Consider the following 12,500-nt stretch of genomic DNA (forward strand, 5'->3'; position numbering starts at 1 on the left):
GATATTTATTTTAAAAGTTAATATTGCAATAATCTTACCTTATCAAAGCCTAAGAAAACAGAGAAACAACCTCTGGTATTTTTCTTCAAATAAATTTACAATTCTTCACTTTTCCATTGAAAGATCATATAGGCCAAAGAAGAAACTACCCTTTTTCTTGCCTAATCTAAGAAAATTTCAATTTTAAGTTCAATTTTAGATCATTTTAAAAACATCCATGGATCATTGCAAAGTTCTTAATATTGTCACCTCTGGCAAAATTGCAAATTACATCTTACATATTGAAGTACTTCACTTTACCCATCTGTTTGGTGAATTTAGTCCCTTTCGTCTAGCTTTGTTTGTCACTTGAAAGCTATCGTCTTTAGATTTCCCAAAAACAGAACTACGTCTCCTCAATTTTCGTTTCCCGTGATTCATGTTACGGCCACCACTTGTACTTCATGAATCTTTCCCCAATAAAATCACCTGGACACATCATTGTGTAAGAACTCACTTAAAATGATGGACAAGACTTAAAAGGAAACTTCTTATTCTATTTGGAATGATTTATTCAGAACAGAATATCCATATATTATAATCCTCTGTGTTATTACAACCAACCACAAAGAGCACTGACTCTTTCTGATTGGCTTACAGACTGCTGCAGGTGGATTGTGTAAAAGTTAGATGAATTTGTGATGGAAATGAGGATTTTAATGATAGAATACACATAACCTCCATCAGTAAGAAAGCAAATTAAAAACAATGGTCGGGCAAAACTGAAAGTGACCAACGAGAAATACATTTATTAGGAAAACAAGTGTAAGAAAAGATCCTAATGATTAAAGCATCTCAGAGAATTAAGTAACAAATATCTCACGTTCGGACATTTAAAGAAAATGGTTAGATGGAAACACGGCCTAGCAGTAACAGCAATTGGATTACAAACAGACATGCAAAAATCATGTCTATAATTAAATACTGTTTCTACAATCCTCATCCCAAAGTTCTGAATTCTTTGTTATAAAGTATATTTTTGGTCAAAATTACCAACTTAGACAACCAACCTAGTTGCTTTAATTGCAGTGCGGTCAAGTGGTTAGGACGCTTGCCTTGAGATCCCCAGTTCAAGTCTCGGTCTGACAACTTGGGATTTTAAAAGTTGTTTTTGTTGTTTTCTGTTTTTTCGTTGATTGTGTTTCATTGCCCCTGAAAAGCCCCTATGGGGAGTGGTCAATTAAGTATGTCTGTATGTATGCAAACTTCACAAGTAACATTTATTTCAAAATAGAACATAGAATGAGGCATATCTCGCTTTAAGTATTGTGAAAGTGCTTGTGTTTAACAATTATTGTAGGTAAAGTGTAAAAATAATTAGCCTGCATAGCAAGCTTTCATGTTCGAAAGAGCTCACAAAAATTTTCCTCGAACTGGCCGCACAAAAGTTGGGGCAAGAGACTCAACAAACACTTGCAAGAAGACCCCCTATTTTTGAAAAACCCATTCAACCACAAACAGGGGCCTCTGATGCGGCAAAGTCACAATCATTGACAGGTGACAAATTTTCATGCAAAATTTTTCTTGTTACTTTTATCGTGACAAGGTTTTGAATCGTGTTTGAGTGCTGAGCGAATCGGGTCTCAGTTTTACCTTGAAAAGGGAACAAGAACTGGCTATGCACGATATCTTTTGGCCTTGATCCAACAATAACTGAGCAAAGAATCCTGTTATACAGTAGATTTTATCACACCCCTTCATATCTGATATACAATCCAGGATTGGGCAAGTATACAAGATATAATCAACAAAGTCTCCAATAATTAATATACTTTTAGATTATAAGAATCTCAGGCTCACAAAATGTAAATATTGGCTATGTTGGAATTCAAGTGAAATGTTATGTCATTAGCCACAACTAAGTCACTCCTGATAAAAATAATGAGAAGCACTTGTGTCTCAGTCTTGTGAATGGGTTTTTAAACAGTGGTCTTGCAGTCATACATTTCTTGGCTATCACCCATGAAAAGGAAAGGAAAGGAGAGGAACTTTATTTAAGTGTCTAGTCGTTCTAGGAATGGTGCACTAATTGGAGACAATTTAAAATGAAATTAATATCATTAATGCAAATCAAGTCAAATATTAGTTTTTGAGGAGAGGGGAAAACTGGAGTACCCAGAGAAAAACCTCTCAGTGCAGAGTAGAGAACCAACAAACTCAACCAACATTACACCAAGTCTGGGACACAAACCCAGGCCACATTGGTGGGAAGCGAGCGCTCTCACCACTGCCCCATCCCTGCACCCCTACAAACAATACAACAATACAAACTTTTCACATTTTAAAACTGCACACCCCTAGCTGTAACGTAAGAGATGCAGAATGGATTTGACCTGGTTCATTTAATTATTTTTTGTCTGTTAACCTACCCTAAAGAACTTTGGCGTCTTGTCCACTTTGAGAAACTGAGACTGCAAAGAAGAAACTAAATTAAAATTCAGTCTGGGGAAGATGTCTGCAGCTGTTTTCAAAATTTCTTTTACTCAAATGTGCCAACCACTGAAACAAAGGAACCTTTTCTTTCCACAGCAAATAAGACTCACATCGACACATTTGTGACAAGAGGTGTTTTTTTTTAACATGAAGTCATCACCTCTGCCATGTCAATGGACCAAAACGATATGCAAATACCTATGGGCAAAATCACTGACATCTTGCTCACAGTTGACTAAAACATACATATTAACTTAACTTGCTTCTTTTCATCATAAACAAAGAAGCTGTTAAAACATTTCAAATACAAAGAAATGATTCATACTCTGAATTAACAAATAACTAAGATTTGATAAGATAAACAAACCCCAATAATAATTTTAAAAAGATGGTAATTGATTAATTAAGTTCGTTAAAAAAATATTTTTAAATCATTAAAGGACAACAACCAAGATGGTTTACTTCACGGACTGACTTGGCGTTACTAGGAGAAATACTGAATGCCTCTTTGGAGGAGTTAAACCTTAGTAACGCCTAAAAAATTATTACCCGGCACTAGTTTTTGGGAGGCTCAGTGCCTCATGGTTAGTGCACTCGACTCTGGATCGAGTAGTCTGGGTTCAGGTCCTGGCCGGGGACATTGTGTTGTGTTCTTCGGCAAGACACTTTACTCTCACGGTGCCTCTCTCCACCCAGGTGTATGAATGGATACCGGCGAATTTAATGCTGGGGGTGACCCTGCGATGGACTAGCATCCCATCCAGGGGGGAGTAGAAATACTCTTCGCTTCATGCTACAGTAACCGGAGATAAGTGCCGGCCTGATGGGCCCTCTAGGCTCGTAGCAGACTTTACTTTTTTGCTTTACTTGTTTTTGGAGCTACAGGAGACTTGTGGAAAGTAGGCCATTTGACTAGGTTTGGTGAACATAAAAATTATTATCCAGCTATACTGCTACGATTCAAATTGCTACAAATATTGTTCATGAATTATCTTTGGAAAATGCGTCGTTACCCCCAATTTTCTTGTTGGATTTCAGTAACACTTGTTAAGGTCTACCTTTCCTGCATAATCATAAATCGGGGCAAACATACCTTTGACTTAGTAGGCACCGTCCTTAACATTGCCAAGGTAGAGTAATGTTGGAACCATTTCATGTATTTTCTTATTTGTGACGTGCAAATAAAAACCAAAATCGGTTTGTGAAATTCTACCTGAGTGGCGATGATGTTTACCTTGAATTATCGTATTTTCTTACCTTGTTGGTGGGCGAATCCAACTTAAGCACCGGGTTTAAAATCCATGGAACATATTGGAATTTTCGCCGTAACTTATCGCACGTCTTTGATTTGAGGGAAAATCGGGATTTCCGTTTTTTAAGCTGAAAATCATTGTTCTCGTTATCTTTAATGCGACTGTTACTTTCTTCTAAACGAGACATCATCACTCAAGAGAGGAATTAGGAACTTAAGAACACGGGAAAACATGGACGGATAATAAGAAACAAGCTATTTCACATCATCACGGACGTCGCTATTTTTATCTTTGCATTTTGCAATCATTCCTTATAAGACAATTGTCAAGACGAAGTTGAAGATACGATATTTGGATGAAATTTGTCAATATGGTCAAACCCATCGATGGGTCGTGACATCACCTCATGCCACTTTCTTTCACGGCATCACCTCACCTGCGATCGCGACTTCCGGTTGAGAAGTAGTGCGCTTTCTGTGAGTTCAACTTAAATGTAAACAATCTGCAATTTAAACTGGAAGAGAAATGACACTTACCTGGGATACTGAGCTTGCAATTTCATCGGAAGAAGATCTTTCACTGGCCGGAAAGAGAAAATGGTCTTAAATGTTTGAAAGCGGAAACTCGGGAAAGGTTGAAAAGCACCTAATTCGCTTTGCATCATAGCACGAAAGGAATTGCATTTGAAATACCTAGGAATTAATCATGTAGATCAGTTCGTCAAATTTAACGACTAGGTTTGATCTCTTCTCTCAACTTCTTGATTTCCGCAGAGTGAAAATTAAAATTGGTTTATGGAAATATTTACTGCAACCATTGGAAAGCGGTTCCTCATCAATAATATTTAATAAACAATTGTAAATACAATTAACATACCTTTTAATTCTGCCTCTGTAGTCCACCTCGGGAATTTCACCGTTTACCTCTTCTGCAAATCTAAAATACAGATAATATTCTGTGGTAAAAAAACGGTTTGACGCCACAGATCGAGTCGTCAAGCGCACATCTGATAAACAAAACTCAACAAGGAAAATGTATGCACTTACGTTTCGAACTCATTGAAACAACTCGTTGAACTTGTTGAATCGTTGTTTTCTCCTTCGATTCCTGCCGCAACATCCATTTTTCCAAGGCGACTCGGAGTTGGTCTGGTCCAACCTGCTCTTTCTGCAAATAAGAGCACGCGAAAGTTAAGTTTGGTTACACAAACAACGTACTCGCGAGTGTAACGAAACGTGTGCGTAACGCCCGACTCACTCTTGCCTCCTCTTTTCCTCTTTTTAAATTTCACCATTCTTACAAACACTTTCATAGGTAAAACCAAAATCTTCAATCCTTGAGCTTGATACTTGTTGCGCTATTTTGAAAATTACGGGACTTTTACGAAATGAATATATTCACCGAATGTTTGCAATTACCATTTACAGTTATCTTCCGCTATTCTCGGAAAACGTCTGTGACGTAATCAGCTGAATTAATAGCCTTTCAGCAAGTGAAACACTTGACATATTATCAAATCCCAAGGGAAATGGTGATAGCCAAAACACACCTGCCCGATGCTAATTTTCATTCAGTAAGTTGTATTCCCGAGTCTTTCCAGAGATACTCTGAGAATATTCACCCAATTTCCCACACAAAACTTTTAGTACAGAAACACTTCTCTTAACATAAACACGTTCGGAAGAGTCGTGATTATGGAAAGTGAAACTTTTCCCTAAAATACAGAGCATAAGTGTTGATGTGTTTTACATGTAATTTAATAAATCTGTCGCTCGTTTCAGCGCGTGTAATATTCTATATATGAAAAGCAATTCTTTTTGGCTAACTATGGAAATTAAATTATTATTTAGGTATTCAATAATCTCCGAAGATTTGGAGATAAACGCCAGAAATCTCTCTAGGAAGAATACTGGAGGTTAACTGTTACATTTAGAGCTTTAACGTAAACCGCTTTCGACCACCACAAGAGTTCAGGAGAAGTCATAATAAACATCCGAAAAGCTTACCACAATTAATTACCCTTCGATCTAATCCTTCAAAAAGCAACCACAACGCTCTAATCTGTAAACCCTTTGAAATAAGCTTGGGAAATTCAACATGGGCGACAGTGAATATTGAAGAACGAAGCTTCATTTCAATGCGGGCTTTTCCCTGATTGGACAGAATTCTTTGCCGGTAATTTCGGGCGGGTGGCTGTTTAAACGGCCATACAATTACTTTTGATTAATTACAATCGAGTTTGTTTTCATTGACGTTTAATGCCATGTAACTGCGATCAACTGTCAATAAACCATTATTCCCTTTCTTACGTACAGTGAGAAATATGATGGACTCACCGCGTTGCCAACGAAGTGTAATTAGTCGCACGTATCCATTTACTAGGAAATTTGCGACATTTTGTCGAGACAAAACGTTCATTAAAATATCAGTCGGAATTTTTCCCCTAGGTAGGTTCTGAAGTATTTGCTCAGGTTTTCATACCAACGAGATGGATGGGCAGTAGTGAAGACTATAGCGCCTGACCACTAACCAAAAAGTTCTGACACAATTTGGAAGAAATGACAGGGCCAAAATTTATAAATATATTTTACATATATTTTTAAATTTATTCTTATTTTTGCTATTCTAATAACGAAAAATTTTGTTGACTTTCTTGTAGTTAATAACCCTCATCCTTGATGACGTCTGACTGGTTAATTTCACCATGAAGCCTCGATTTCGAAAATCAAACTTGTAAAGCCCCATTTACACGAGCAATTTTTCCTTGACAAGTTTTCCTTGACAAGGAAAAATTGCTCGTGTAGATGGGGAATAGTGGACAAATTTTCCTTGCCAAGGAAAATCTGGCGTGCTAGCTTTTCCTTGACAAGGAAAAATTGTCAAGTCTGAAATTTGCTCGTGTAGATGGACAACAAGGAAAATGTGACAAGGAAAACTTGTCATATTTTTCATTTACACTACCAAGGAAAACTTGTCAAGGAAAACTTGTCAAGGAAAACTTGTTAGTGTGTACAGTCGGCAAGTTTTCCTTGACAAGTGGACTTGTCAAGGAAAAATTGCTCGTGTAAATTCTAGCTTGAGCTGAATCTCAAAGGCACAAACTTGTAAAGAAAACCAACTTGTGAACAGTATTTCATAATTTCCAGATGATGTGAATAATTTTGTGCAAACGAGGTTTGGTGGTGAATTTTGTAGCATGTGCCGTTATCATGCATACGGCCTGTAACTGGTCTGCATGTGATGTCCTGATGGCATGTTGGATGGCAAGAAAAATAACCTGTGTCTCTGCTGGGAACTAAACTTTTATTATCATGCAAATTCTGTGAAAAGAAATTGTATTGTATTGTTAATCATGAGGGTGAAAACCAAGAATGATTTATTAGTCTTACATGACATTCTTAATTTTGGAGAAGTCAAATGTGTGGATAATTTGCCAACAACCATACATCTTCCTCATCAAGCAAATAACGGTAAACCAGGAAAGTGTAGTCAGCTATAGAGTTGCAAACTAATATACTGTACGACACTTTAAAGATTGTTCCTAATATTCAGGCATGTCAAAAATATTTTACTGTAACTTGAAGAAAGTAACACAGTAGGCACTATATAAGCTACCGTAAAATTCCGAAAATAAGCCCCGGGGCTTATATTTTTCAAAGGCCCTTTTCGAGGGGCTTATTTTTGGAAGGGCTTATATTTGGAGGGGCTTATCTACGGAGGGAAATTTGCGTTTCCAAATCGATTGGGTTAGCCTTACAGTTGGAAGTAAATTTATCGTTTTTGCTTTGTTTTACTTTGTATTTGAGGGCAATTTTCCAAGTACAAGTTCCCGGGGGGGTTATATTTGGAGGGGCGATTTAAGGGAGGGTTTTTCGCCTTGCCGCTTTGGGGACGTATATTTGGAGGGGCTTATACACAGAGGGCGTATTTTTGGAATTTTACAGTACCTGTTTACAAATAGCAGCTTAATTAAGGTGAAGTTCCTAAAATTATGAAAGTAGCCAGTGGTATAAATCACACACACACTTATGCACTCCAAGGTTTGGTGTACCTATTTCTAACAATAAGGTAAGTACAGTTGAACCTCTCCACAACGGAGACCTTGGGGACAGAAGAAAGTGGCCGTTGTGGAGAGGTGGCCGTTATGGGGAGGTAGGGGTGTAATATGACACCCTTTTTTTTCGGGAAGTACCTGACATGTTTATTGCGCCAAGTTCATGCTTACTGTAGCCTATAAAGGCAATGCAATCTTATAGATGCAGATAAAATACACAATAAGACTTGAAAAATGTTTTGAATCAAAATATTAACAGATACATTTTATTTTATTTTAAATGAAATAAAGTAGTCAAGGGTTGTCTGCTTGAGCGAGATGTCACGCATTTTGCTAAGCAAAGTGGTGACTTTACTTGTAGCTTGGACGAGTTCTTCGTTCCTGTGAAACTCAGCAAACGTAGCAAGGTCATCAGCAGCTGCTAATGCTTCTCTCACGGACTGAAACTTTGGTTCAAGTAGCGGAGGGTCAAAGTCATCACCTTTGTCGTCCGCAACAGTCGTGTCCTCATCGCTTTCATCAGGTACCTCGAGTAGCTCCTTTCTTACTTCAGTTCGCCATTCAGCATTATGAACATCAATCAGTGGCTGTAAGCAGGGAACAGAGTGATCGTCGATATACTCATTCACTGTCACTGGGCCTTCATTGGTGGGATCTTGCACCTGATTTAAGAGCTGTTCCAAAGTAAGCAACTCTTCTCCTGCGAAGGGGTCATCGTTCTCTTCGCATCCTTCATCAGAGCAATAGACACCGACTTTAGACCAGCACTTCACAATAGTAAGTGGGTCAACTTCTTGCTACGCTTGTTCCATCCATCTTATGGCCTTGAGAAGGTCGATTGATTTGACAATGTCACTTGCCTTTTTGTGGACATTGGTGCGTCCTGTCTGGCTGCAAACATACTGGAGAAGCTTCTTCCTGAACTTCACCGTCCATTTCTTGATTACTCTTGCATCTAGGCACTGTGTTCTTGAGGTCGTGTTCTTGAACTTGGAACAATTTTTGCGCTCAAAAACTTTATTGATTCCTGTTTTTTTCCATTTTTTTTCCTTTTTTTTTTAAATAATGCGCCATCATTTGTGAGTAGTGACACTAGATTCTGAAGTGAATGATAATATTTGCCTTCAGCATTTCAACATGGTTACTAAGCAAGAGAAGTCCACTAGCCAAAACTGAATATCTACTAGTATTTGGCCAGTTGCCTACTGCCAAGGTCGAGCCCTGTGAATACCATCAGGTTTCCCTCCTGAGAGTGAAACTTATAGATTTTAATCTGTCTAACGCCAGACGAGTTTACTCATCAATTATTGTGGGTGCAAATTTTGTCGGAAGTTATGGGGGCCATTGTTATTTTTTGGTACATCAATGACTTAACCAAGTCATCAAAAAATGAACTTAAAGAATTTTTGCAGATAATACAAATATTTTTTATTCTTTAAAAGACTTCAAGCAACTTCTAAGAGTTTGTTAGTTTTGTGATGTTCAGAATCTTTTATTGCTATGTAATTATTTTGTAATCCTGTTGAATTTTACAGTGTATAAATAAATGAATAGTTAAATAAACAAAAAAAAAATTCCTGGAGACCTAATTGCCGGTTTTCTTTGTCACACCATCATCAAAACCATTCAACAAATTAAGTCAAGAATCAAAGAGATAAAAGAAGATGAATATTCAAACAGTCTAGCAAAAGTCCAGGTCTGTGTGATGTTTAGTGTGGGAGATATTCAAAAAAATGTTTTACTAAAATTTATAGGGCTTTCTATTGAGATGCCATGTTTGTGTCCCTCTGAGAGGCACAAATACGGCAGCCTGAGGTTAACAACTCATATTTCATCGAGTTTTGCTATAAAAAGGCTGTAGTCATCTTCTGAGGGCTCATAAACATTTATATGAGTACATATTCTTACACAAGGACTGTTCAGATTGCAAAGTCTCGGTGGATAAGTCACTTTTTTTCACCTAGGTGACAGTATTCTCGGCCACAATTTTAATATCGTGTTACGCAAAAGGTTAAAAATTCAACCTTGCTTTATCACAAGATGAAAAATCCTATCAAACTTAAAATTTGTGAAAAGATAAGTCTTCAGCTGTTCTAATAACTAACAAAACTAAAATCTCAAAAGGATTGATAATTCCTTATTTTTTAATTTTGATAATGTCATGTGAAAGCTAAGAATATCAGAGAATGGCATCCCAGTTTTCGATATTGTGTTTAGTCTTGTACTGTTTAACCTTATGTGTAAAGTGATTGTTTCAGTCCCCTTGTGGAACTAAGGCAGGACATTGGTTTATTCTACAAGTAGCCGTACTCCCCCCCCCCCCCCCCTTGCGAAGAAAAAATTGAGAGAGGGTTCCAACCTTTATCTGTTGTTTTCTTCGTAGAGGGTATATGGCTACACATAGGCTAAGATTGGTTATACAGTATTTAACAAATAGATTCATTGTCGTTGTGCATCTGTTCGGTAATAGGGAATTTAAGAAACAACGACGACGGCGGCTACGACTACGACGGCGGCAGCTACGACTACGACAACGCCACAAAGCAATAACATCATTAGCTAAAAGAGCATAAATAATCGTGCTGCACGTGCAGCACGGATTTTAGCAAGTATTTTTGCGGTCCTCTGCATAACGACGACGTGAAATCACCAAATTTGAGGTTTTGACGACAACGTAAGCATGCAACAGAGAATCTTTCATTCTCTATTTTAACTTTGAAACCGCTCGTACTGATTTATTTTTAGGATACTTCGCCCATATTGTAGGACATGAACGAGACTGAATAAATAGAAAGACTTACGATAGAGCCAAGTTATATTTTGAGGTGACGTTTTCGTCGACCGTCGCCATCGTAGATCTTAAATTCACTAATAGATTACAGATGACGTGAGAATGAGATAGGAACGAAAAAGTGCCTGGTGTGTCGTTGATGTTCTTAACACATTTTGACGTCTTCTGTGATCTTTTCCTAAACAGGTGCATAGCAACACAGTATCTATTTTTATTATCCAACTGCATTAGTTATTGTACAAAAAAAACCATGAAACAAGTACAAATATTCCACAATATTGTACAGTTAGTTATTTCTACACTTGGTTATTGTACAGTAGAGAACCGGTTTGCCTAGTTTTAGTTGCTGACATTGACCCTCACGCACAAATCTGAGTGATAAATAGCTTATGAGATGGTTTGGTGTGTAGTATCGCTGAGTATTTCTACTTGTTGTTTGTTTGAGCCCTAGCTGGCTCGTCAAAATACGGCATCATCTCGTAAAATTACTAAGCGATACTAAACACCCAAAACATCTAATAACATATAGGTTTTATACAAAAACGAATTTAACAACGTTTTTGATGATGACGTCAGCTATGCGTCTGTCTTCTGTTAGATGATAAGTGATAACCAATCAAAACGCGTGTATTATTGAGCTTACTATTCATCATATCCTAGCTATCGCACGCGCGTCCATGGAATAATCTGGAATGATAAAATTTCTATACCCGTTTACTATTGTATTCTTATAGCGGCATGCTCTGAAGAACGCGGCATATACAACAATGAGTGAACGGGTATTCTAGCTGACAAGCAAATTGGTCGTATGCGTTTTTGTACCAAATGCAACCATTTTTAATACGCTCAGCCCTGCTGCATCCGGAAATAAATTAATTTCATGTACCTGTTTTCCGTGCTAAACTCTGTGCTAAACGGTTCCATCAGCAAGTAATGGCTGTAAAATTTGAACAATAACCTTTCATCGAAATGTAGACCAATATTCGACCCAAAGATCCCAAAGATACCACAGAGGATGTTCTGAGCCTGCACGTTCAAACGCTGACACTCAATCTCGTATGCGCGCAGTGTTGCTACAGACAAAAACTTGCACACCCTACCCACCTTGTTGCCAATTTCCAGAGTGTTCATAGTTTTTGTGAATTATGAATCCCTTATAAAATGTTCAGATGTCCCACTCTGCTCAAAAAGAAGTGGATAGGTTACTGGCAAGTGCTATAAGTTCAAAGTGGCGGATTCTGAATCTTAGCCATCGCGACCTCACCGTTCTTCCTGATTCATTGAAGAAGCTTGCAGAAGTGAAGATTCTGCTATTGAATGACAACAGGATAATTATGCCTCCGATGGAGCTTGTTACATTGAAAAGTCTTCAAGTTTTGGCCCTTGATCACAATCAGTTAACCTTAATTCCCTCGGGATTTCGGCAGCTTACAAACTTGAGGATTTTGTGTTTAAGTCACAATAATTTGGGATTTTTACCCTCAGAAATCGGAGAGCTGACATTCCTGCAAGAACTATGGATTGTTAACATACAGCTCATTTCATTACCACCCGAAATTTGTAATCTTGTTCACTTGGAAAAACTTGGTGCTGGATGCAACAATATCACGTCATTGCCGGAGGACTTCGCAAGTTTAAAATCTCTGAAGTGGCTCAGCTTTACCAAAAACCAACTATCTTCTTTACCAGACAATTTTCATTGTCTTGTGAACTTGACGCATTTGAATCTTTCAGAGAATCAATTTGTCCAGTTTCCTCATAACCTGAATGGTTTAATCAAGCTGGAATTTTTAAGCTTGCGTTCTAACTTGATTCACTCTTTGAACAGCGGTGCTACAAACAATTTGCCTAATTTGAGCCGTGTTGACTTAAGAGAGAACAAAATTTCCCTGCTTCCAAGAAATTTGGAGCGCATGCACATCTTTGTCAT

General features: G+C 37.8%; 2 protein-coding genes across 9 annotated transcripts in view; one reads left to right on the forward strand and one right to left on the reverse strand.

Annotated features, from left to right (window-relative positions):
* Positions 1-11,591, reverse strand: part of LOC138038602 (GRAM domain-containing protein 2B-like) — a 23,510-nt gene extending 11,919 nt beyond the window's left edge. For 2 of the 8 annotated variants that reach the window (XM_068884575.1, XM_068884574.1), the window contains exons 1-5: positions 5,732-5,863; positions 4,772-4,892; positions 4,602-4,661; positions 4,262-4,304; positions 2,409-2,450 (exon numbers count right to left, since the gene is read on the reverse strand). In XM_068884575.1, the coding sequence (XP_068740676.1) occupies positions 2,409-2,450; positions 4,262-4,304; positions 4,602-4,661; positions 4,772-4,892; positions 5,732-5,858 (393 nt within the window). In that variant the 5' untranslated portion in view covers positions 5,859-5,863. Of the gene's footprint in view, positions 1-300; positions 487-2,408; positions 2,451-3,729; positions 4,033-4,261; positions 4,305-4,601; positions 4,662-4,771; positions 4,893-4,982; positions 5,184-5,731; positions 5,864-11,456 lie in introns of those variants that run through there. The other 6 variants (XM_068884580.1, XM_068884578.1, XM_068884577.1 and 3 more) reach the window with 6 other exon arrangements.
* Positions 11,592-11,656: 65 nt separating this feature from the next.
* Positions 11,657-12,500, forward strand: part of LOC138038604 (leucine-rich repeat-containing protein 40-like) — a 1,092-nt gene continuing 248 nt past the window's right edge. The window contains exon 1 of the mRNA XM_068884582.1: positions 11,657-12,500. This exon is cut by the window's right edge and continues 248 nt beyond it. Within this exon, the coding sequence (XP_068740683.1) occupies positions 11,740-12,500 (761 nt within the window). The 5' untranslated portion in view covers positions 11,657-11,739.

Source organism: Montipora capricornis, chromosome 2 (assembly GCF_036669925.1).
Source record: "Montipora capricornis isolate CH-2021 chromosome 2, ASM3666992v2, whole genome shotgun sequence".
NCBI classification, from domain to species: domain Eukaryota; kingdom Metazoa; phylum Cnidaria; class Anthozoa; order Scleractinia; family Acroporidae; genus Montipora; species Montipora capricornis.